Consider the following 26897-nt stretch of genomic DNA (forward strand, 5'->3'; position numbering starts at 1 on the left):
ACACGTTTAAGATTTAACTGATTGGCCCTGTCACTGCTCTTGTAGAAATAGTGCATGAGTGCCGCTCACATACGGGCAGAGCAGAAGTGAAAACACATGTTTGTGTGAATGCAGAAAGCAGAAGTCGGGCTGCCTCGTCTCTCTGATACGGGCCACATGAAACCAAACTCCATCAGATCTTTGCGTTCCAGGAGAGACGGAAACACATCCTGTTTTCCATGTCGGACATGGAATAACAAAACAGGTGAATTATACAAACCCAAAACTAAAATGTATCAAATGACTATTGAGAATTATGCAACCAACTGTGACAACGAGTATGTGTAAATAAACACAGGGAGATGAGATGCGAGTGGCCTGCAAAACAACGTTCCCTCTGGAATATCATTTCACAATAAATGCATTCAGAAAATCTCCCAGCCAGCCGTCTTCCTTCATATCTTTTTACGATTTCTGTGGATTTCCTGTTCCGTTGCCAGATTCCTAACGTCTGATGGGTCCCGACCTCTGACCTCTCGTGCCCTCTTTGACCTCTAACACAACATCTGGAGCGCTTTCAGCTTTGCCATGTTCTTCCCTCAGGACACACACATTGATGAACAGACCGTAGGCGGACGCCACATGCCTGGAAGGCTGCAGAACAGGATGGAAACTTGCATGACATCCTCTAATCTAATCTGAAACTGGCAGAGCATCAAGAGAACAGGTCTGAGGTGAAAGCGTGTGGAGAATCTGCTCAAATGAAAGACTCAGTATCTGCAATCTGCTTGTTCATGGGTTTAGTATTTTTTATTCTTGCTTTTGGAAGTTGCCTGGTCATCTTCTTTACACTGAGGAAAAATAATCTCACTGACTTCAATTTTAACAATGCAAGAACCTCTGCTCTTTCTTGCTGAGAGTTACATAAGAAGCTTGATTCCACTCTCATGTTTGCACACTAAATATGAAGCTGCAGTCAGCAGCAGACTACATTAATTTAGCACAAAGACTGGAATCAGCTAGCCTGGCTCTGGTCAGAGTAAAGAACATTCTGCCTACAGGCACCTCTAACATATGATATCTTGTTTGTTTATCCTGTTTATCTTGGACTCCAGGACGTGACCAAGAAATATTCCCACACATAACTCTCTGTAAAACCACAACTACAGTTCTGTTTTCGTACATAGTTAAAAAAACAAGATAAAACGTATTAATTAGCGTTAATGGGCTGATTTATGTTAGCTTTGGAAAGAGCCAGGCGAGCTGTTTCCAGTCGTTATGCTAAACTAAGATGACCAGCTGCTGACCATACATTCATATTTACTCTGTAGACATTAGAGTGGTGCACTGCCAGAAAGCAAATAGGCATATTTTCCAAACTGTAAGAATAAAAATCACTATTTCCAGCAATATGTGAATATTTGCTGATTTGCTTTGTCTTCTTTGATGTTAAATTGGACCTATCTTTCAGATGTTTGCATTTGAGATCAGCTTCCATGAGCTTGAGAGTGGGCCCCAGCTTCTTTATACTAGCTTAGTACATCAGGAGGACTTCTTATCTTAATGGATTAATACTAATAGATCCACCGACATATCCTCTCTTTGAAATCACACACCTCTTTGTCCAAATTTTAACCAAGAGAGCTTACAGAGAACAAAGTAGAGAGACTGTACTGTTCACTCGTGTCTCTGCTGTGGTGGAGGAGGACCAGCTTACCTTCTTCGCAGCCTTCGACGGTGACCTCCTGGTGGGCTTCTGCACCTGGCTGCTCAGTGCGACCGGCTGCTTGGACACCGAGCCGTTCTCCCGCTTCTTGCTGGGGGAGGACGGTACTGACGACGGAGGTGGTGAGGGGGAGGCCGGTGGCGAGGAAGAGGAGGATGGATGCCCGGCCATGAGGACGGCCATCTCCTCTGTGGCTGTGAGGCGGAGGCTGCGCAGACTTTCATGTGTCTCCTGGTCCACCACCAGCAACCGGGTCTCGTTGTCCATGGCTTTGATCCGCTGGACCACCTGAGGGACGGGAGATGACGGCCTCATATTGGTCATTTTTTTATCTTGTAAAGGCAATAAAAGAACACGGGAGTCAATGCTGCAGAGAACAATATGCAGCTACAGAAGATTAGCCCGATCTCATCAAAGATACGATTATTGTGTTATCCCCTCTCTCTAAAAGCATCCAGTCAGCGTCAGAGCATCTTTCCCAAAGCATTTAACACATTCACACTTTTCTTAGACGTGTGGGTGTATCGCCTGGTGATAGCAATACAAGCACAGACCAAAATATCAGTATGTATACTGGAGCCCACATTTGATGTTTTCAGCCTCTTAATGTGTTGCTTCTTCTTGTCTTACCATTAAAGAAAATGTTATCTCTTTGACTGCCCAACAAAACAAGACGAAATGATGGGCTTTGTAAATCACTTATGAGTCCTAAACATGCTCTGAATCGATCATGCTGGTCTCTCTAACAATCAAACATCATTACCTGACAACACAAGCAACTGAGTCTAGTATCATCCTTTGTGTTGACTTAAATTAAAAGCACAAGCGCAGCAGAATTGGTCTTCTATCTAGAGAAACCTCATTATACTGAGAGGTTGTTGGTGTTGATGTTCCTCTGTTTCTGTGAGCGTTATAAAACAACAACAACATCTGCTGTCTATCTGACCACCAGCCAAGACACACACTCAGCCTCTTTTGGCAGCGCATACCCATCCAAACAAAGGGACTGTGCAGGTTAATCCCTTTTATGTGAAATGCAATGCCACAGTGCAACTATGGCAAAGTCAGGTTTTTATTCAAAGCAACGTGTGCTTTCATGTGGGTTCACTTTAAGAGCTAAAGAGAAGCGGACCAAAGAGTTGGCCCCCACCACGCAGGAGGGGTGTGCGCCTGGCTGAAAACGTCCCAGTGCCGGGATGCACGCACCAGCCAGTGTGACCTGTTGATATTGACCTGTACTGCACAGTCAGCTGAGGCTCGTGCAGTAGCATGACCTAAACCCACAAATATGAATGCACACATCAACTTGCCTGGTGGTGTGTCTCTTTCTCCACGTTGAGCCCATTCACTGCAACCACTCGGTCGCCGGCGCGCATCCCCGCCGCTTCTGCGGGGGAGCCGGTCTCCACCTTCCGGATGAATTGTCCGCTCTTTCCTTTCTCGCCATGCAAGTGAAATCCATACCCGTTGTCCGCTTTTGTCATGACACAAAGCCGCGGTTTCCGCACGCTGGCCATTTCGTTTTCGGCCTCCAGCAGTATTCAGAGAAAGTATAATGATTCAAATGCACAGATGAGCGTTTTAGGAGGCTAAACTTCCACGGAGCGAAAACATATCTGTCCGATGCGCACGCTTCCCCCCTTATTAAAGAAATACCAAATCACAATGCAAACTACTCCAAGTGCACTTAAAAAGAAGACATTCCACTGTTAAAAATAAATGCAAAAAAAAGAAGAAGCAAACTTTAAGAAAATGATGCGACCAGTCCTCCAGATCTGGTGTCCAGCTGAAGCGCACTGCCGGCGACTCCACAACTGATCCGGCGCATAGACTAGCGGAGCATCACCGACCTCACTGCAGACGAAAAGATAACCGCGCGCTCACCTCGTTCTCCACATTTATCCATAACAACTGGTCGGACAATATGCATGCACTTATAATGTAGATTGCGCAGGGTTAGCGCCTTGTGCGCTATAGCACCACCTCCCTCTGGCCCGGCTACCTATTTGAATCTCTGAGGAAAGTGAAATATTCAGAGTAGACTCCGAGCATTCAAAGTTAGACAATACTGCCCCTGGGTGGCAAGTCCTTTTATGTTGAGTACTTCTCACCATACATTGACACCAGGAAACGGTTAAGTTAAAACAACTTGATTATTACAACCATGAGACTTATTATGTGGCTGCATATGTCCTAATTATCGCATGCATTACATGGTGCTGTTGTTTGATAATAAAATGCATGATTGCCTACAGTTAAACTTTTCACAAATCAGATATAATTGTGATTTACTGTTGTATGTAAAAACAACAACACAACAATTGAACTAGTTATAGTAATAACAATATAGACATTTAGCCTTTAATTTAATGAAACGCTGCAGTGTCTCGTGGTGACCACTAGAGGGCAGTGAACCCTCGGGATTCAAAGTTTAAACTTTAAAGAAACCATTCACGTGAAGGCAAATACATTACCATACTATAAGTTATTGTTAACACTTTCAAAACAACAATAACCAAGCGAGAGAAAAAGAGAGAGAGATTATGTAAAGGAATATGGACAATAAACAGCAGTGGAAGAAGCCTTACAAATTACATTTAGGCTTCTCTCTTTATGAGCTCTGGCCAAGTGATTGACAGCTCCTAGAAATCATTTGTCTGATTAAGATCTGGCACTGAAACGTCACATTGCTAATGATACAATACACAACTGCTAATTTTAGCAAGTACCCCAATACAGACTTTAATTCGTTAAATAATTTGGCAAGAAACATCAGATTTTTTTTTCTCATGCATGTGAATAACTTATACAAGTATCTGACTCAAAGTGCTGTGTTCCTGATTCACCTGTGGAGGAAAGCTCTTGTTTCAGTTTGTTGGATCTGTATTGAAGTCAAATTGTTCAGTGTATCATCCACAAAATAGTTTGAATCATTTGGTAAAAGTGTGGAAAAGGCACAAACATACTCTGCCACACAGTTTTGTCCCAGTTTAATTGCTACTGACACACTGATGTGCTCACTACCGTGCCTCTCCTCCCACTCCAGTGTATTCGTTTTTACAGAGTCACCTACATATCATGGCTGTAGAAAGAAACCACTGAGAGGAAAATGCCAGTTTGGTGTCACAGTCCAAAGTCTCTCGGTTGCTGTGACAGTATATCTTACCTGCTCATATTTCAGCCTTGACAGCGCTGCATGCAGTTTTCTTGAGATGATATCTTAAAAATATTGACACTTTCCAAATTCCGACTAATTCCATCCAAATCAGATGAGAAAAGGTCACGTGAAAATGAACGGCAAAGAAAGCGATAACATCTTAATTGTTTAGCGTTTGCTTTACTGAAGCAGTTATCTGTTACATGTTATTGAAATGGATCGAGGCATCCGGCATCCGACACACTTTGGGTTGGAGAAGGGTACCGCTTTCAGCCGTAGCCCTTTAAACCCTAACCCAAACCCAAACCCATAATCCTATTTATTGCTTGAGTTCTGTTTAGAGCTTGTACATGGGGATTATATATTACTGTAGCCCTGATTTGTATATTTAATTTGATACCTAACATGTTTTTTCTTTTTTTGTGTGGGATTTATACCATGTAAAACAACATGGTATAAATCATTTTCAGGTTAGGCTGTGATTGGCTTGTTGTTTGTTTTTCTGCAACGCAATACTTCTACTTCTACGTGCTGCTTTAAGCTAAATGCTATCGCTATGCTGTGTTGTCATAACATTCCAGCAGGCTAACATTCGCTAATTACCACTTTTTTGTCTCTAAAACCAAAGTCAAAAACTGCCCATATCATTAGCAAGCATGTACAGTATAGTCTTTTTGCAGATTTATGCTGTAATTGATCCTCAGCTAAGTCATGCCCTTGAATGCAGACTGGCCAATCACAAAGCAGCATCGGGCATTTCAGAGACATTGAGGTTGATGCCAAAGCAGCATGACCGCAAACACCAAGGAAACCAGAAGCTGCTTTCTACCTCCACACCCGGCCACAAAACAGGTTGTCAGTAAACAGACAAAAAAAAAGGACTAAGACAGTCCAGTATATGTTATCGAAGTTCAGAGAAGGAGAGAAGGAGAGTTCAGAAGCAACAAAAAAGACCGGAAATACTGTAGTAGAAGAGGAAAATGTACTGGGGGAGGAGATGAGGGATGCTACTAAAGACAAGACATGTGGTACATGGTTGATAGTTAGTTTAATTTCATTCACTAAGCTTAACTGAATCAAATCCTGTCAGTGACATATGGTTTAATATAGAACAACTCCAAGTTAAGATAATTGGCTGATATTCACACTGTTTGATATGGATGCATTTATTAAAGAACCAGTGAAACAAAACCCCACCACCATGAATAACAAACAACAAGTCAGCTCACAGGGAGACGTTGTACCGCCTCCCTTCATTCAGCTGACATCGGATTTTTCTGTAAATGTAATTTTGTGGAAAGCCATCTGGCCCAATGACCTGCCCTGGAGAAAAAAGAAGAAGATATGTCTTGTTCCTGTTTACTGCTTTTGCATTAAAACTATTTTAACTTAATTTACAGAAATGAAACTGTTCATTGTGTCAGGCACGTCTGCTGCCATTAACTGTGCTGTGTTGAATCAATGGAGGGTGAACATGCAAAAATGCGTCATTGTTCATAGGATGGCTCCTTTAACAGAATGACTAAGTTCATATTTGTGTGATATGGATGTCATGGAATTTAAGATTCCATATTTTAAATGACTCTTTCTAACACACACACACAAATGTCTCCTATCCATCTAAAGTAGTTTTTAAAACAAGCTCAAACTCACCATGAACACACTCAGTGTGGTCTTGCTTGGCTTAACAACAGATGCTACAGTGTTGTCCAGCAACTTCCCAAAAATGTTGTCCCTTTATGTTAAAGTTCACAGTCCAGCAGCTAAACGGTGTCTTTTCTTCACCGCAGCATCCACTCCAGCAGATGTTGTTTTCGACATCGAGGAGAGATAAATACTTGGCTGAGCTACCTCAAGGCTTTTTTTCACAGCTTTGTGACGTTGAGGTTAAAATGTCACAAAAAGCCTATCAAAACTAACAGGCCAAATTACAATTAACCAACAATTAACTAACAAATAAGTGACAACTCTAGTTAAAGCAGCACACATTAAATACTGTCATTTCAAATTAAAGAGAGAACAATGGTTGAGTTGTCATAGCGTGACTCACTGAAGGAACAGTTTCTTGGGTAATACACTTATGTTTCTATCTTGGAGTCAGATGAGTATATCAATACCACTCTCTAGTCTGACACTTATAGTTTCGGTGAAACGAAAGCAAGAGCGTTTTAAGCTGCAGTCATGTGACATTGCTCTGCTAGAGCGGTTTTATATGACGGGCGGGGCTATTAAACATTATCTCTTTGGGTCACGCATGCTAAAGCTGTTTCATTGGGGGGATTATCAAGCAGACTATTTATTTGCTTTGCTTTTTGAGCTTTGGACAGAGTCAGGCTAGTTGTTTCCTCTCTTTGTGCTAAGCTAAGCTAGCATGTCGCTGACTGTAGCTTTAAAGCCCGTTAAATGGACAGACATGAGAGTGGTGTCATTATTGTCATGTAATTCAAAGCCGAATGTTAATAAGCATATTTCCAAAAATGTCAATCTATCGCTATAACAGAAACACTGTTCTCACTCATTGTTTATTCCAGTCTTTCATTGAGAAGCACTGACAACTCAACACTTCCTGCACAATGGTGTTTTAGTGCTGTGAAACATACATTGTACTGAATTTATCAAGATAACAGGTGAACATGGATGAATAACAGCAAAACGCATCAGCAGCGAATACAAGAAAAGTACATAAGAAAACAAAGGTTTCTTACTAAAATATGATCAAATATATATATATATATAAAGAAAATCCTGTTTGGAAAATAAAGTGAAAAATGTTTTTTGTCTGCAGTTAAGGTAAATATAGCTATTGGAGAAGTTACAGCATTTTACAGTGTCATGACTGTATTTTGTACTGTACTGAGATCTTACATCTTTACATAAACTAATGCTTTGTACAATGCAGTCGACCCAGTTACAGTACAAAGACACACGCTGAGATCTGTGAGGAATGCTGTCTTTTCTCTTCTACTTTGCTCCTCTGGTCCACTCCACAAATGCCCCAGTCATTAAGGGAAGATCAACAATAAAGACAGGAAATACCAATCCATAAAAGGTCCAGAAATAAATCCTCCATGTGCCATGTTGTACATGGAGGGTCAGCTTGAAAACTATTGGCTGACCAATCAACTCGGTTTTTGAAGCTCAAGGTCATCACTAACTTCCATCTGGACAGTTTCCTGAAACAACAACACCGACACAGAGATTAGGGACACAAGAAAGACTGAATGACAAACTTTGACATACGTTATGGCTCCTGTTGTCAATGAAGGAGTTAGTGGACAAATGTTTTTCTTGAAAGTTATAACTTGGGGCTTAGTTTTTTTCACTTGACAGTAGGGGCCAGTGGCACTTGTGCTAATGTACACTGCAGATTTGGTTTGGATATAAAATGTAGTATGGTCCTAAAGTATAAATATAACTGAGACATGTTACTGTTAAGTAAGCCTTTCAAAAATATAATTAAAATGTTTAATTTAATTTAATTTATTTGAAGCACAATAATTACACCTCCCTCTGTTTCCACCCCGTTTTAAGTTGTAGCATACCTGCTAAAATATGTGGTAATAAAGAATAATGTTTGTTTTTATTCCAGCCCACTCCCACCAATTGTTTTATGCATGACCCAACAATATATAAGTAATTTGTGTGCAATATGAATGCCTTTCTTACTTTTTGCTTGTCATTTGCACGCCATGTAGTCTGCACTGATTGCAATATAAACAAATCTGCATAACTATGATACGCTCTCAACAAGTAACGTTGTATATAATGTAAGAGAGGCTGCTTCGTGGACGGGCAAGAACGGGGTTAGCAACAATGTTTTTCCTTAACCTAAGTGGTTTTGTTGCTTAACCCTAACTGTGGTTGTTGTCGTGTCATTTATAAGCCTTTCCATGAGTTTGGGTTGCTTATTCAGAAATCAATGAATCACATGAATATTGTTTGCACAATACCTGAATGCTCGGCATTTTCCCATTTTGTGTGTGATTTCTGGGTGGCAGAACAGGCATGCACTTTTCCTTGGATGCAGCCTCACTGCCTCCCATCTGGCTTGAGCTGGAAACATAATTTGGTTTGTGGAGGCAGAGCACCTTCTGGAAGCTCTGCTTGAAGTTTTCAGAGAGGAAGACGTAGAGGACTGGGTTGGCGCAGGAGTTGACGTAGGTGAGGATGACCAGGAAGAAGTAGACTGCAGCGTTGGTATTGTTTTCGGGGATGATATGAACTAGGTTGACAATGTTGGTCGTGAAGAAGGGCAGCCAACAAAGTACAAACACCAACACAATGATCACCACCATGCGCGTCACCTTGCGCTCCGACTTGCGCCGCTTAGTCCGGCCTGCACGCACACTTGCTGACCTCACCTGAAATGGAGATGGTCATTTGAAAAGGTTTTATGAGATTTTAACAGTAGAAACTTGAAAACATTGATTTAGCCAGAGGCCAAATGTATTGTTGCATTACCTTGATGACGATGAGCAGGTAGCAGAGGCAGATGATAACCAGAGGACCAAAGAAGCCCAATATGGATGTGTAGAGGATGAAGACGATGGACCCCAAATCATGCGGCTCTGGCCAGGTTATGTTGCAGGCATTGAACTCCTCCTGTACATGTGAGTAGATTGTGACCGGCAGCACAATCAGAAAGGACACAACCCATACCACGCCATTGAAAATCTTGGCAACCTGCGGCTTCCTCCATTTGGCACTGCGAACAGGGTGAACCACGGCCAGGTAGCGATCGATGCTCATCACCGTGAGGCAAAAGGTGGAGGCGAACTGGCTCATGGCATCAGCAGTCATGTACACCTTGCAGAGGAAATTCCCATACGGCCAGTAGGAAAGCACACTATTGGTGCCTAGAAAGGGAATTCCCAGGATGTAGAGTTCATCCGCCAAGGCCAAATTGAGGATGTACAGGTTGGTTACAGTCTTCATCTTGGTGTAGCGAATCACCACATAGATGACCAGCGTGTTACCCAGAAGACCCACAATGAAGACGATGATGTAGACGACTGCGGTGACAACACTGAAGGGCATCAGCGTGTCCGAGTTATTGTTGTGGGTGGAGTTGGGGTCGGGCTGGGGGTTAGACGAGCTGACATTCTCTGATATCAACGCCCAATTGGAGTAGCCATCCATGTTGAAGGAGGGAGTGCCGGTGTTTGGTGTCTGTTTGGATAGGAAATACCTCATGAGAAACAAAACAGACACAAATGTACAATCGTATGGGGTACTGAAAAAAAAAGAGAAGCATACCAGTAGTTCAGTGGGTGTTTTTACAGCTTGTGAACTTCTGCTTTAGAGAATTTGTGTTACCGCTACCTTTTTGCACCAATACTTGGGCCGGAGGCGTTCTGGGCCAGATGCCCATATTTACCAGGAGACAAGATAAACTTTCCACTAAGTTGTCTGGGCCGGTGGCCAACTTGCCAGTTCTCCTAATGGGAATTTGCACTTTAGAAGAAGATGGCATTAGTTAAGCACGTTTCAATACTGCAGTTATATTAGAAGTCCATAATGCGGTAGAAGATGTGCCTTCAGCCAAGTGGCATGTAGCCCACAACCTTGAAGAGCTCAAGCTTTTTCCTCAAAGTGGTGTTCGTTGCACTCTGTGAAAAGTTTTCAGATTCATTTGTTAACATTTTTATATAAAAATTGTTGGCTGTTTTTTTTCGTGTGTATTTTTTGTACAAAAGGCTCCATTGTATAAAACCAAAAATATTTATATTTTTAAATCTATAATAGTTCATAGATTGTTCATTGTTATCCAAGCCTACAGAATTTGGACACACAGCTTTCTGACGACAGGTTTTGGTCCCTAAATTTTGCTTTATAAAAGGCTAAATCTTCTGATCCTGATAATTTTAGACCTATTTCTGAGCTCCCATTGTTAGCTAAGGTTTAGAAAAGGTTTTTATTCAAACAGATGTTTTTTTTAACTGCTCTTCTTGAGGTCCTTAAATGACTTATTGCTGTCAGCTGATGCTGGCCATAACTCAACTCTTGTTTTCTTGGATTTAAACTCAGGATTAGATGCCATTTATCATGATATCTTGAGATCTTGGTGGGTATCAGTGGCTCTGCTCTTCAAAAAGCTCAATGCTGTTAAGAAAGATATTGTTCATAGGTCAAGATCAAGGTCTTGCTTCTCGGTCCAATTCAATAACTCAGCTTAAAGATGCATGTTAAATCAATGATTAAATCCTGCTTTCATCATCTCAGAAACATTTCAAGGATTAGACCATTTCTTTGTCCCAAAAATCTGGAAACCGTTATCTACGCCTTCATAACTAGTCGATTAGACCTTTCTAACTTGCTCTCTATCATCAGATAAAAATCCCTCCGTCGCCTCCAGCTCATCCAAGACTCTGCTGCTAAGATTTTGACCCTGACAAGGAAACATAAACCCATCTCACCAATCCTGGCTTCCTTACACTGGCTACTTGTTGCTTTTAAAATAACTTTTAAGATAGTATTGAATACCCTGAAAGTTCTCTCTCAGTTCTCATATTTCCCTTTGTCTCTTCACACACTCAAGAGCCTCTGATGATTCATCCATGATGGCGATAGAGTCTTTGCTGTCCTAATTTGTGAAATGACTTGAGGAGATCAGGGCTGCAAACTCTGTCTCATCTTTTAAATCACTTTTGCAAACCAAAACCAAATGTGATTTTTTTCCGTTTGTTTCATTTTACTCTATTTGTCTTATTGTCTTTCTGTTTTAAATCTTTTTTTTTTTAAAGTGATTTGAACGGTGCTATCAATAAATTGTATTATTATTATTGCAAAAATAATAGGCTACATCAAATGATTCTATGGGACACATGAGGAATATATTATATATAATAATATATTATTAGTATATTCTACATTCTATATTCTATTAGTATATTATCTATCAAACAAGAGTGCCACAGTGATAAATATATATTAATAACATTGAAGTGGATTTTGGGGCCAAACATATTCACCATGAAATTTGTCAAATAGTGAACTAGTTTTCTAAAATCCTATAGTGAAAACCTTGTAAAAACTGTAATTGTCGTGGACGGAAGTCCTGCATTTCAAATATAGGTAAAAATGCAAAAGTATAATATAACTGTATATATAAAAGTATAATATAACTGTTCTACTGGATCATAATTAAAGATGCATTAATATTTACATCACTTTAATTTTTTAGCCGGTTATGGAGCTAATATGAATTACTTCATATCGGTGCAGGGTAGGTTAATCTATAAAAATATATCATCATTTATTTGTTGATATATTTTGTATCGTCTGCAAAGTAACGAGTAGCACCAACTCTGAAATGTAGTGGAGTAGAAGTATAATTAAACTATACCCAAGTATAGTACAAGTACCTCAAAAGTTTACTTTTAACTGAAGTAGAGTACTTAAGTAAATCCACTTAGCTACATTCCTTAGTTGATTAATGCAGCTGAATGTTCTGATTTTATGTCAACTGTAAGAATGAATTGTCTACTGATTAAATAGACAATTTCTTTGTTGTCCTTATCTGCATTCTGCGAGTCAATCTAAACTAAAATAGCCTTAAAATAAAGATATAACAAGAACACCAAATTGAACCCTGTGTAATTTGTTGTATGTGGTCTCAAGGTTGTGAAGGTATCTTTAATATATATGAATGTACAATGCATTAACACATAGTCTGAAATGGCCAACTGGCTCCCTATAATAATTCATTTCATAATGTCTTTGTGAAACTGCACCTATATGTCCTTACCTGGTGCCTTCCGGGTGACCTAAAATAATAATTGCCCTCTAGTTGTCAGACGTTGCAACCCGAGGCTGTGAAAATGTGTTGCACAAATAAATGGTGTGACGTAAAGATGCACTGAACCGCGCTTCAAAAAACACGGGAGTGACGCGCAGCCCGCAGCCAGTTGTTGAGAAAACAAACACACTTGAAGCCCCTGTCCCTTTTAGGCTGCACGCAGCGGGACATTATTGTCCACCAAACTATAACAGGTGTAGCCCCCAAGTAACGAGATGCTCGGCTTTTAAAATCAGAGTTTTTTAAATGAGCCTCATCATCACAGTTTTCCAAACACACGTAATACAGCTAGGAAAACAATACAATTTAAATTGCGAATTTAAATTCATTTAATTTCATAAACCCTTTGTTTTCTGTTCAATGCCGTGATAGATATAGATGGGATTCAACTGACCTGCGTGCTCCCTCTCCACTATCGGACGGCGTGATGCTGCTCGTCTCCTGCGGTATTCACAAGCTTTGCTCTGAGGTCAAAATCAACTCTCTCGCTCTTCTTCCCCCTGGCCGCTTGAAAGAGAAACCACCTCACACTTGACTTTTCATCTTGAGGCATTTTCTTGGTGTCAGCACGCCCAGACGTCCATTCACAGAGGCGCAAAAAGCAACATCTTGCAGGACTTTCCTCGCAGCTTGAGTTTGACTGTAATCCTGCATGCACACGAAGAAGCGCGTCCCTCCTCCTCCGAGCTGTCTCTAACAGATTCATTGAAGCACTGCCAGTATTTATGTGGAAAACATCCCCCCGCCTTTGGATCCAAAAGTCCCACCCATGGGTGTAATCACCCCACAGCACAACACCTATGTGCAAAAATGCACATAGCCCCCTTTTGCTTTTCTTTGTGTATTAAGCTTCTAGCGAATCATAAATACTAACTTTTCCCCCCACTATGTGCGAGAGAGGAATGCAAATAATGGAAAAAGGAAAATAGGACATTGATGACGTATTCTTTATTGGCCCTGTTTGACTGGTCCTAACCAGATCAAATGGGTAGACATATGATAATTGTGAGTGTAAATAACAAACACATCCACACAGCTGTGTATAGGAGTTTGTTCTGCAGGGACAGTGGTGTGTGTAGTGGCACTTCCAGGATAATGATATGCCTCATTTATATACTTTTTCTCCATTGCAGGAAACACCAGCTCTCATTTTCAAGGTTAACGACAACGTCAACAAAAACTCTTTTGACGATGCACACCACATTTTCCGATGAACCTGTTCGTCCAGATTGTAAAACGGTTCATTTCTGTAACTGTAGAGGTCAACAGAAGCTGTTGGCATTACAGAAGAAGCAGCAAACGTCAACGTGTTAAACCAGACTATAGTACAGTAACTAAGCAGAAGAGAGCTAAGGAATTACACTGATCTCCTAGTGTCACAGTGTGACATTATTCCCTTTTTCCTGGCCGGCCATCTCTTCAGCCACAGGCCTCTCCAACGTCATACTTCACCTCTCCACCAGATGCCCTCAGACTTTTCTCCTTTCATTGCAGATCCCGCCACTTCCATCTGCCCTGCAATGACCTCATTGCCCTCACCTGAGCTTCTCTTGCCATCTCCCCACCTGCACCTGCAGCTCATTTTGTCATCAGCCCCTATGTATAAACACACACTGGCCCAGATCCATTACTCCGCCAGGTTGTCGAGTTTTCGAACCGTCTGTTTGCCCGTTCAGCTTCTTTTGGATCTCATTGCCGATCCCTCATGTATTTTGGATTTTCTTGCCTGCTCCTTGTTGGATTTGTTGGCCTGTTGTGGACTATATCTCTCTGGTTCTGACCCCTGCCTGCCTCGTTGACCTTTAAGCCTTTGCAGCGTATATTTTGGTTAATAAAGCACTGAAGTGCACTACAGCTTTGCCTATAATCCGGCTGCCCCAGTTAATTTAAGGGGAGCTACATCCACCAAGTTCAGACATCAAAGTCTCTTCACAGGAAAAAGTTGCGTGAAGACGTTTATGCTCCAGAGAGAGAGGAGCTTACCAGACCTCCGTAGCCTGTTCATCTCTGCAGGAGGCTAGCAGCTCGAGGCTACATTAGCTGCAATTAGCGTAACACACCTGAACCGCTGACTGAAAACTGTGGGTGGTTGAGTTGCATTGTGGGTAATGTTAGCACCAGGTTTGGACAACAAAGAATAATTTGTGGAATAAGAAAGACTGGTTCAATTGCATCAATTCTAATACAAAAAAATAGGAATTATTTTATAAACAGCTATAGCTTCAACTGGTGCAGTCATATTATCTTATTTAGTTCACTCTCATTCATATGTATGGGGAGGATGCCGTATTAGAAATACAGCATTAAAAGTATTATACTATATATTTTACGATTAAACTTTAATGATGCACAGAATAAACTGCAGACTACATTTCTGATAAACCATGGACCTGCCACAGATGGTACACTTTTCTTCCCTTTTCAAAATGCCAGAAGCAGCAGCTCATGCTATTTCTTTGTGTCCCCAAGTTGCCCTTAAATCGTCTTGAATTGCTTATTCCATATTCTGTTCGTGTGTTTACATTATTACATTTGCTGCAGTGATCTAATTTCCTTGCTTAAATTGGTTTTATCTGGAGAAAAAAAAAAAACTAACATGTTCGCTGCGCGAGTAGCAGAAACCCAGTTCATAAATACAGAGCGCACCTGCAATCACGACAATGCAGAACCAAAAGGATTTTTGTTTGTTTTAAAAGATCAAAGTAAACGTAAAACTATCGTTCTGCATATTACTTCTCTTCCTGTGAGACCTGTATTACAGACAAGTGGAGAATGTATTATGAATTTTCAGTACTTGTTTCATACTTATACTTACTTTGCCTTGATTTGGCATGATGTGCATTATTGTTTTAATTTCACTTCTGGCCTGTGTCTGCCAGATGTTAAAACATCTCTAAGAGAATCAGACTGCTGTTGAACTGTACAGAATTACATTAAAAATACAAGCTGACTTGTATTTTTTCTGAACTGTCCTGTTCTTTCTCCTGGCTCTTTTTCTTCTCTTGCTCAGATGAGTCATTCTGGCTTCAAGCCGTTTGCTTGCACCTCTTGCCTTTCTATATCAAGCTTCTTGTCTGTTGGCGTGTGTGTGTGTGTGTGTGTGTGTGTGTGTGTGTGTGTGTGTGTGTGTGTGTGTGTGTGTGTGTGTGTGTGTGTGGGCGGGGGTCAAGGGTTGATGGTTGATTGGAGGAGAAAGACATGAATGAGATTATGTCCCGAATGGCGACTCTGTGGCTGACGCTGTGTTTCTGTCAGAAGACAAACTAGTCTTCAAAGTAATCAATATATGAATCAATCGGTCTCTGTGCTGCTTGTATATTGTGTGGCACAGCATCCACAGACAATATTTAAAGTAATAACCGTTTAATGCAGTTTTAATTACATTTTGTAATGTAGGTCCTGGGCTGTCTGAGATCAGCTGTGGTCATGGGGCTATCCAACAAGGCTACTTATTTCCTTAATTGTCAAATAAATTGATAAAGAAATTATAAGTTGGGGAGGTTTGCTTTTGCATGCAGTTATTGTAGCTGTTCATCTGCAAACAGACTCCAGATGGAGCTGTTGACAGCCATGGACTTGTCAAGCAGGAAGCATCAAATATGGACATATTGTCTCTTGATGGAAAAAAAACGCCCTATCGCTCAAATATGTATGCTAAAGAATACAACAAAAGGAAACCAAATCACACGCTATAACACCACTGTATCTCTGATTTATTACTTTGAGATGTGATGCTTTAGAGAAACATACACTCCTCACCTTTATATGAGCGAAGCTGTCTCAAGCTCATGACCTGCAGGGAAATGTATATGGTTTTGTATAAAATTATTGTTTCTTTCATTGACTGCACTGAAGGTAAACACTAAACTGATGCTAGTTTACTATACAAATATACCCAAATTTCCAGGTATATTACTGGTGCGTCACTATGAAAGCAAAGCAATACTGCTGTGTTCACCTCTGAGTTTATTAAAGTAAATGAAATCCATAAAATGTTAAAGTACATTGAGTTGATGGAGAAGTTTGAAGTACGAGCTTAAAACCTGAAGACAATTAAACATTATCCAGGAAACGTTTCCCCTAATTAGGAGACAAAATGTCAAAGCCATATTTTTAGAGGCTATAAAAAGCCACAGTTTGAAGGCCTTTGAGTGTATATGCATGTTTCTTGTTTCATTATGCTAATATATTGCAGTACCATATATTCCTGTTAAGCCTCCTTGTACTTCCCCCTGAGGGACAAATCACAGTTAATTAGGAAAGACCGAAAGGCTATATTTAATTTCTAAAGTAAACCGCTTTTTGGCAACATTAGGCTTTTACGGAAGTGACAATGTCAGCCGGCATTTAATGTAACCCGTGTCTGCGGAAAAGGAGGATCTCCCCAAGGTGGAAGCTCAACATAATCACTCCTGTTGTTAGGTGTGTCTGTGTGTGTGTGTGTGTGTGTGTGTGTGTGTGTGTGTGTGTGTGTGTGTGTGTGTGTGTGTGTGTGTGTGTGTGTGTGTGTTTTAGGGAAACATTTTATAGACATTTTATACACAAACTCGCATTCACAGTACGGAAATTAAAACATGACTGAATCTTATACGTATTATCATGGTTATATTTAGTATATATGTTTTTAAATATAAGACACATTTCAACATTTTAACAGGGTGTCTGTGATGATGAAAGAAAAAGTTGTCCCTTTTTAGCATGAACACTTTATAAAGCGGCGAGTATCTTTACAGTCATCATCCAAAATCTCTGAGCTTATTAGCATATTTTTGGAAAAGACGAATCTTTCTAAAAGGTACTGCTTTCCGCACACACACACACACACACACACACACACACACACACACACACACACACACACACACACACACACACACACACACACACACACACACACACACACACACATTCATATTATTAAATCCACCAGCTGGGCCATAACTGGGTTATCTTGATTTGATTATTGATTTGTTTGACATGGGCCTGGACTCAATTATGGCATCAGATTGATGTGGGTTGAAAATCCTTTTCTCAAGCCTCTGCACTGCTTGCACAGTAAACACGGATAGCCGTTAGCTGCCGGCTTAGCCGTCACCGCGTTGAGAGCCGTGTGGAGGCAATAGATGTGCTCTGAAATTCGTATGGAGCAACTTTTTTAGGTTGTTTTAATTATGGTTTTAGATGTGAATTTGTAGGTTATAAAGAATGCTGTTGTTTATTGAATAATGATGGCAAATACATGTTTACTATAAAGAGTGAACAGAAAAGTCAAATATACCACATTCATTCACTTTATGGAGAAACAGACTTTCCACATGCCTCCTCCATTATTGTTTATGTTTATGTGGACAATGATGTCAAAAGGCTGCTCAGATGTCAGGCCCATGTGTTATTAAACAGTGGATTGCTCACATACAGTACTGTAAGCGTATACAACTTAATTTAGTATACTGTATATACAGTGATTTCAGTATAATGCAAAGGTCCTGTTTTCAGCTTGCAGTAAATACACATTTGGAAAGCTGTAAAGACCTTTATACCTCAGTCTTCAAGTAATGCATATGGGTGATAATTCTCAGTCACAGCCAACTTTAACAAAAATTGATTGCATTTGTGATACATTTTGGCACTGTGTTCTGGTTTTAAGAAACCTACATTGATTAGCCTGATGGGGTGCTTCGACTGAAGGTCTAAGTGTGTAACTTTAAAAGACCATAAGTATTTCCGCCACAAGCCAAATTTATCTGGAATCTGATGGGAGCTGCATGATTGTCTCAAAGGGCAAACATTTTCTTCCGAAACCTGAGGTGACTTGAATGAATGAATGGATTTCAGGCTATTTGGCGAATATGCAGCATTGATTAAAAACCTGACGTAAAGCAATGTATTATGTCTGTTAGAACATTGGTGGACAAAAACTGAGGAAGGTTCGTTGCCTTTATTTTATTGGCAATGTGCTTGAGATAGATTGAATTATCCTGGATCCCAGCTTTCCTTGGTTTTAACTCCATGAGCACATTGCATTATAAACCAAAGAGGCAGTGTATTTGTCAAAAATAAGAATTGAGTTTAATCATGATTAGTTTATTTGAATATATTGACCTGGATTTGGCTTAAAATATACAATACATAAAGGGCAGCATTTTACTTTAGGTCCCCCCTTTTAGCATTAACAATATGTACACATTTAATAGATAGTTTAACAGACTGCAATGTAGTTGTACGCCTATATAAGTGCATTAATGTATTTGTCAACCACTATAACCTCATGTAGAATCTTGTAAATATGAATATAATGAATGACAATTTAGTAAAACCCAGTTGTAATAATATTAAATATGATTTTAGAGGAGAAGTTGCTCACGTACTGTACATTAAAAACACTTTGAAAATGCCCTTATAACTGCGTACAACTACATTATAGTGTGTTATTAAATGTTTAATAACATACTGCTGCTAAGTGCTAAATGGGGGATTTAATATATCATTCTATGTTCTTGCGGGACTGCTTTACAGTACCATTACTTAACACAATTAAGATACAATTAGATAATCCTTTTATTCGTCTCACAGCAGGTACATTTGCAATGTTATTGCATGCTATTACCACTTATACGTATACCTTTTTAAACAAAGGAAGCTTTTAATCAAGCAAGTATAGCCAACATTTCAATAATTGATTTTAAAAGCTTTTAGAAAATGAACCGTAGCATCACAGTCCTAATAAATCCATATCTTTAAACTGAACAGTCTAAAGCTCACTGTCAGTAGGTGCTTCAACTTAAAAATAATGACCTTATTGCTGCGTGTCACAATTATGAGCATGCCTATTGGCCCAAAGCTAACATAATGGACACAATAGGCTTAATTTATTGGTGCAAATGGTCCCCATCTGTGAATTGCATTTTTTTAATGATACAGCACAATTAAATAATGTGTAGCTATTATTTAGCGGGCAGAGCGCCACAGACCCCACTTAAGAATTACCGGTCTAGTGCATTTCTTTCCCTTCCTCAATCCAACTCAAAGCCGACTGCTGTCTGCACTTTGCCAACATGTCTGACAGATATAGACTGTTGACCTAAACGTGCACTGTCTTTCTGACAGACCGACATGAGAAGAAAAGCTAAATGTCCACGCTTCAGTTGCTCCTTTTGACTTGAGTTCACTCACACAGATTGGTGTGCCGAGGAGCACAATAGCTGCAGGATTACAAGTGAGATTCAGGTGACGTCCCTTTGAGTTTCCAATTGGTTAAAAAAAAGGAAATAATGAATTGACGTCATGCTTTTTCTCCATTTCCGTCCCTGCCTGCCACATCACCGAGGAAGAAAAGGAGCGAAATAAGAAAATAAGAAAGTTAACACCTCGCCACAAATCCAGCTCCATATGCTGCAGCTGCCTGTTGATTAAAGGATTTTCTTTTTAACTTTTCCCACACATGCTTCCAAAGTCTGGAAATCTCTCGCTGTCTCAGCCGCTAGCTCATCAATTCTTCTGTCCTTGTGTTTCTCTCTCTGGTTTCTCCTCTCCTCTCCTCTTCCCATCTCATCGTTCATCTGCTGCTCTGTTTGCCTGTCAGTGTTCATACTTCCACATTGATCAGTTCTGTATCTGTAGGCAATTACTTTATCGCAAAAAAAAAACACAGGAGAGTGTGTTTTATGCCTTATGGATTAAATACATTTCAGCAAATATACTTGTTTGTTTTCTTGTCGAGATTCAGGAGAAAAAAATCAATACCACTCTTGTGTCCTCATGATAAACACACAGCTGGCACACACTGCCGGTTAGCTTAGTTAAGCTTAAAGACTGGAAACGAGGGGAAACAGCTCGCCTGGCTCTGTCAGGAGGGAACAGGATCAGAGTATCTCTTGGCCAGGTGCAGTAACTTCCTGACTTATTTACCGCACATATATAAAAGTGTGGTATCTAATTAAATATGCATATTACCAAAATGTCAAACTATAAGTGTAGACACACATGATTTGAATATGACACTGTAATAAACTGAAGCCTGAGCTCAGTATTATTACCTCCACTGTTTGAATACTCTTTGTGTATCAGGATCCAAAGTTCTGCCAGGCTGTGTTTTATTTTTTATGACAGTGATACTACAGTTTTAATCATTAACTAACTCTACTTCTTCTTTAATATTGTACTGAGCTATCAACATTTCATTATTGTATTCACTCATCAACACTTGGTAAAGTGTATATATTGTATTCAGCAACCTTTAAAATTAATCTCTTCAAAGAAAACACTAAAAGTTTACACAATGGCCTTTTCAAAACCTTTCTGCTATAATTCACTATAATTCAAACCCATGACTCACATTGTTCTCAGTGCATGTTAGTTTTGATGAGCAGCAGCTCACTGCCTACTAACACAGAACACAAGATATATAGAGTAGGCCGTGTCCAGGGTGTAAACAATAACGTTGAGGATCACCATGAAGGTGACCACCACCAGTTTATCCCAGTGACAGAGGGTGCCACAGTTACTGGGTCTCTTATTATTGCGGAAACTATACAGTGGCCAGATCACCATCGCTGTCATATACATCACTGCTGCCAAAATGTTATAGACGATCACAAGCTTGTCAAAGGGGAATGGTAAGAAAGAGGTCAGCCGTCCAGTGGAGATCAGGATTATGAAAATGGCGAAGATGAAGCACAGACAGTACACGGCCACGCACCACTGCAGTTCTGGGGAGCCGGCAAACTGGCTGTTGTCCAGGGACGTGAAGATGAGACAGGCGAGGAACGCCTCCAGCATCTTCATGATGCCGGGCAGCGAGGAGAGGAACCCGCTGTTCTGCCCGCTTGGACGAAGGCGAGTTAAAGCCACCTCGCCTGCGTAAATCCCAAAGCAAACCCAGGACACCACGGAGGCACCGATCTGGCGGTGGCAAATCTTGCAGGAGAAAAAGACGGGGTATATTATGGAGGCAGAGAGGCACATGAGGCTCGCCAGCATGGCGAAGGCCGTGGTGAAGTCCTCCCAGGCAAAAGGTAACTTGCTATTAACAGTTGTGAACTCCAGGATGAGAATGACAAGGGTGAAGAAGAAGCAGAAGCACCAGGTGAACATGCACCATGCCCAGTAGGGAGATGAGACGTAGCCCACTGTTGCAACCAAGCTAAAAGACATACAGGTGAGGAGGGCCGCCATTATCCGTGTGATGCCCACAGGCTGGGTGAGCGCACGCAAGTCCACACCACTCATGGCTGGACAGGATGAGTCCGTTTGACGTATACAAAAAAAAAGTTGCTCCCAAAGTCAGTTGATTCTACTCAGCAAGGCCGTGTTTTCCAAACCAGATCGTATTAAAGAAATCCATGTAGAGCCTCGAGCGGGTGTGGTGTTTCAAACTGAAACTCAAAGAGTGGTTGTGTGTATTCAAACAGAGCATCCCAGGCTTATCTGCACAGTTTATGGTTCTGTTTCACTCCGTGGATTGGATGCTGGTTGAGTGTTATCATATCGATCTCAAGACACACACGCTGGACTCTGGTCCTCCCTGCATGCCTGGCTCTCCAGCAGCACGACGAGGCGTGCAGGTCACAGCCTACGGACGACCTCTGTCTCTCGTTTTTTTATGGATTTCTAAAAAAAAGAAAAAAATCATCTCTTTAATAGAGACTATAATAAAAAAAGAAGAAAATCTACCTTCACACCAAATGGACAAGAAACTACACAATTATGTTTTAGTGTATTTACTAAATATTGTGATTCTTTACATCAGTGTGAACCAAAAGCAAAACACATGTCCAATAAAAACTTGCTTTTTATTCATTGCACAAAAGAGGGATTAAAAAAATTTTTTTGAAAAAGAAATCCCCTGCAGTATACGACAACAGAAGCATTTAATAGATTGTATTATACTATCTCCTTTTCTCCCCTTGAGAACTCATTTGTGTTTACAATATCATGATAATAGCTACTCTCGATCATTTGGGCCTTTTAGAAAACAGCAATGCTTTGGACTGGTCAAAGATTAGGTAAGTAGCCTCCTACGTTATCACTAAGATCAGCAAACAACCCCGACCAATTACTCACTTCCTTTTGTTACGCTGTTAGAAAGACGAACATGTGAACCGCCTCTCCTCTTTTTCCTTTCCCTTATTGAACACGGCAACACAGAGGAGTTTTCCACAGTAAGAGGTTTGTTTAGAGCAGAATAGCGGGAGGGGAGTTGTGGGATTGCGACCTATAGCTGCTGAGTGTTTCAGGGTATGCACTTTGTGACACACCTTTGCAAACATGCTTTGAGAAGTGTAGGAGAGGTCCCTCTGTAAGTGTTTAACCATTAAACTGAGTAATCAATTGCTCATTTATGAGTCATTCATTCATGATTATAATGTACTACTAGAGTGCTGAAACAACTGAATAACAGTGAAACCCATGGTGATGTAAGCATGTAACTGTTTTATTACATTTCATTCATATTTCAACAGGCATATGCACTCAACTACAACTGGGATGGCTGTGGTTGTATCAATTCTGTCTCAAAATTAGATATCAGATGAGAATCTGGCGGGAAAAAATCAAGATGTTGAGATTACATCTTCCCGTCGATAATAATTGTACACAGTTTCATGTTCTCAGAGAATGCATCATTTTAACGATAAAAATCCACAACCGTGAAATAAAACATGTTTCACAAAAGTTGTACAAGAGATGCGTAACTACACACCATATTTCTGCTCTCATGTTCATTCAACAGCTGAAATATGACACATATTTGCAACCTAAGTTCTGCTGATGAAAAACACCAGCCTAAAAGAGTAAACAGTATCAGCGATGTAAGCAGCAAGGTTAAAACAGGTCATGAACATGATAACCACTAAATTATCCCAGAGACACCCTTTCGGGCAGGAATTCGGTCTGGGGTTGTCCCTGAAGCTGTACAACGGCCAGATGACCACAGCGGTGATGTACATCAACACTGCCAACACGTTGCAAACCGTCAAGACTTTGTCAAACGGTGCGGGGAACAGAGTCAGCAGGCGGCCGATGGTAAAAATGATGACGAGCAGGGCGAAAATGAAGCAAATGGAGTACACAGCAACGCACCACTGGAGCCCTGGAAACCTGGAGAACTGGTTGTAGTCCAAGCAGATGAAGATGATGCAGGCCACGAAGGCCTCAAGAACCTTGAGGAGGCCGGGCACTGTGGACAGAAATCCACTTATCTCACCGGGTTTAGCCCGGGTCAGCCCGACCTCAATGGCGTACAGAATAAACGCCAGACAGGAAGTAACGGTGGCACCAATCTGTCTGCCGCAGCCAGAAGGGCAAGTGAAGAAGACGGGATATATGATGGATGCTGCCAGCACCTGCATGAGAGAAAAGTAAAAAGATATGGTGTGAAATGAGTCATTCTATAAATTATTCTCTGGCAGTTAATTTGTGGGATTAGGAGTACAACTGTGAACCATATTGTACAAATCCTTTAGCACTAGTTAATAGCAAACACTCATGTATAATTGCATAATATATAATGTGATTTTCATCAAGTGTTTATGGTGGAAAACCCAACTTCTCTTTTATTATCTTCATCTCGGCCACGAGATTAATGCTAAGGCAAGAAACACAGTTATTATTATGTCTTTTCATTGGTCATCGGCTCGACGTTTGCACACTTATTGTTGAAAAAATAGACCTGAAGCCTAAATATATGCTCCAAGCGGCGGTTACGCCCATGAGACGGAGCACAGCGCGGGTGCAAACATCTGCATGGATTAAAATGAGAGTCTATCTGTCGTGTAGAGAAGTGAGAGTAAAACACACGTGATACACTTGCTGTCTAACTGAAGGTTGTGTTCACACTATCAAACATGTTAAACTGTGGTTGTTGCAGACACATCCGGGGAAATGTCCCCTCTACTGTGAGCACCATTGTAGTTGCTCTGTTTACTCTGTACAGAAAACACCCAATGTTTTCAATGTTAACAATGCAGACCTGGAACCAGTGTTTGATTTTCGACAACATTTCATTTTGTGTTGATGTGGATTTGTCGGCTTAGGTTTACATTATAGGTTAGGAATAAAAAGAAATTGTGTGTTGTGGTCACTCAAAGTTAACAAAGTGTATTCATTTGAAATATGTGCTCATTTAATTTGTTTAAAATGTATTTTCTTCTGTAAAAAAAAAAGTACTTTATTGTTCCCAATGACAGTGGCTAGTTTGTAAATAAATAAATCCGTCAAAGACACATAACAAGAGAGTAAAAAAAAAGAAGACACACACCATCAGAGTAGCCAACATGGCAAAAGCGGTCGTGAAGTCATCCCAGGAGATGGGCAACTGGGCGCTGAGGCTGGTGAGCTCCAGGACCAGTATGAGGATGGTGACACAGAAGCAGAAGCACCAGGTGAACATGCACCACGTCCAGAAGGAGTCCGTGCTGTGGCCCACTGATGCCACCAGGCTGAAGGAGATGCAGGTGAAGATCACCTCCAGTATCCGCACCGTCAGCGTACTAATGTCCACTGTAACCATAGTGATTGTGTATCCCAAACCTTTCACCAATTTGTCTCTTCGATCCTTACTGATTCAATATTTTCTTCTCCTATTGTTTTGAATAGCTCTTTGGGTTTCCCTCAGTCCTCGCCTCTCATCCTGTTGGTGCTGCCTGCATGACTAAAGTAAGGTGAATGGCAAATCTTTGGCCTCTCCCTTGTCGCCACCCGTTCACACCGCCCTATAATGGCCACTAATCAAATATTTGCACATCAGGGGGGTAGTATATGTCTGCTTATCAGTTGTGTGCATGGTCAATCAAATAATTTAGATATTCTACAGCAGTTGTGTTCAAGAGGAACTGCACCTTATGACACGTCCTCTCACTTCACAGTATTTTTCAGCCATCGTGTTTGCTAGCATAGCGGCCTGCCCACACATCAACAGTTCCGACCTGTAAATGTGTTACAGGAGGCTACAGCGAAAAACATGTGAGAAATACAGAGATGGTATTAGTCTTTCACTGGATTTGAAATGTGTGAGATACTGCAAAGGACAAGAACTATATGCACTACACTCATCCAAATTAAAACACACACACACACACACACACACACACACACAATTTCATTTGAAAAATAATGGACTCTTAAATTAAACAAGTTCTTCAATAACGATTTACCTGCAGACAAAAATGAGTGAAAATGTTCTCAACCAATCCTCAGATTTCTGTGTCACAGTCAATGGCTATCAGAGTATGGCTGTTTAATGCTTTCTCCATTTTGGGAAAAAAACAAACATACTAGATGATTCCTTTGACAAAGCTCCTTAAAAACTACTTGTATACGCATAGAAGTCACAATACAAACTATATAAGAGCAATTAAACAATTTTTGCACTGCAACAATCTCAACTGACAGACATTTTTCCGTTGGGTGTTCCGCTTTTATCAACACAATAGCCTACTCACTATTTTCTGTTGTTATCTCGTACAGTATAAAACACAGGTTGCCGTTATGACTAAATAAGTTAAGTACTTATTACCACAGTCAGTGAGAATAGTAAAAATGGGAGTAAGTCTTGGGTGTGCCTGAAATTAAATGAAATGAATTTCACATTGTTAATGGAATTACTTGAGATTTCCGAAGTATTTTTGAAAGTAATAACTCTAAAAAACTGTTTTAAGGTTTTTACAGTCATGTTTGATCATCCTTCTTCTATTTTGAATTGTTTTAAAGTAGAGTTACAACAACAAGTGTGTGGACAACCAGAAACCTTTGACAAACAAGCCCCTGTTACAGCTCACTACTGCTGCGTGGTACATATAACGTCCGTGCTCTTGTGCTGTCACACATGTGATATGAAGTACACAACTGAAAGTTGTTTTGCTGTTTGCAGTCTGACTACAAGCTCCATTCATAATATCTCTTTTATTCTTTTTAAGGTTTCACTTTTTTTCCCCCATGATCTGGAACAAAGTGCATTGGCTTGAACTGATGATGTTTCCTGCCTGGTCTTGAGGTTCAGTCAAAGTTCGGCCCAGTTGATGTTGTTGTTATTATTTATTATTATAGTTGCATTGCATCTAATGATAAAACATGAGTCTTGGCATATTGTTGTGTTTCTGGGCTACTGAACAAGTATGAAATGTGATATAATTGAGACAAATGGTAATTTGATTATGTATCTTCACACAGCAGCCTTGGAATCCTTATTTTATACTATTTACCCTACTTATACATAGCAGAAACAACAACAGAAGAAACAG

The 26897-nt window shown here is 40.5% G+C and overlaps 4 protein-coding genes across 4 annotated transcripts in view; all 4 read right to left on the reverse strand.

Annotated features, from left to right (window-relative positions):
* Positions 1-3222, reverse strand: part of LOC306749912 (Na(+)/H(+) exchange regulatory cofactor NHE-RF2) — a gene marked incomplete at both ends in the record, with an annotated part of 27159 nt that extends 23937 nt beyond the window's left edge. The window contains 2 exons of the mRNA XM_079233269.1: positions 1697-1993; positions 3016-3222. Of these exons, the coding sequence (XP_079089395.1) occupies positions 1697-1993; positions 3016-3222 (504 nt within the window). The remainder of the gene's footprint in view (positions 1-1696; positions 1994-3015) is intronic.
* Positions 3223-7981: 4759 nt separating this feature from the next.
* On the reverse strand, positions 7982-9899 carry LOC306749791 (somatostatin receptor type 5-like; the record flags this gene model as incomplete). Its single annotated transcript, XM_079233119.1, has 3 exons — positions 7982-8035; positions 8813-9223; positions 9324-9899. 3 exons carry the CDS (start codon positions 9897-9899, stop codon positions 7982-7984), a joined length of 1041 nt encoding a protein of 346 aa, XP_079089245.1.
* Positions 9900-21033: 11134 nt separating this feature from the next.
* LOC306749795 (myeloid-associated differentiation marker homolog) lies at positions 21034-21888 on the reverse strand (the record flags this gene model as incomplete). The annotated part of the gene is made up of 1 exon (XM_079233124.1): positions 21034-21888. The coding sequence occupies one exon, from the start codon at positions 21886-21888 to the stop codon at positions 21034-21036; it is 855 nt and encodes a 284-aa protein (XP_079089250.1).
* Positions 21889-23414: 1526 nt separating this feature from the next.
* On the reverse strand, positions 23415-25168 carry LOC306749796 (myeloid-associated differentiation marker-like; the record flags this gene model as incomplete). Its single annotated transcript, XM_079233125.1, has 2 exons — positions 23415-24002; positions 24917-25168. 2 exons carry the CDS (start codon positions 25166-25168, stop codon positions 23415-23417), a joined length of 840 nt encoding a protein of 279 aa, XP_079089251.1.
* Between the last annotated feature and the right edge of the window lie 1729 nt (positions 25169-26897).

This window comes from Taurulus bubalis (assembly GCF_910589615.1).
Source record: "Taurulus bubalis genome assembly, chromosome: 17".
NCBI lineage: Eukaryota > Metazoa > Chordata > Actinopteri > Perciformes > Cottidae > Taurulus > Taurulus bubalis.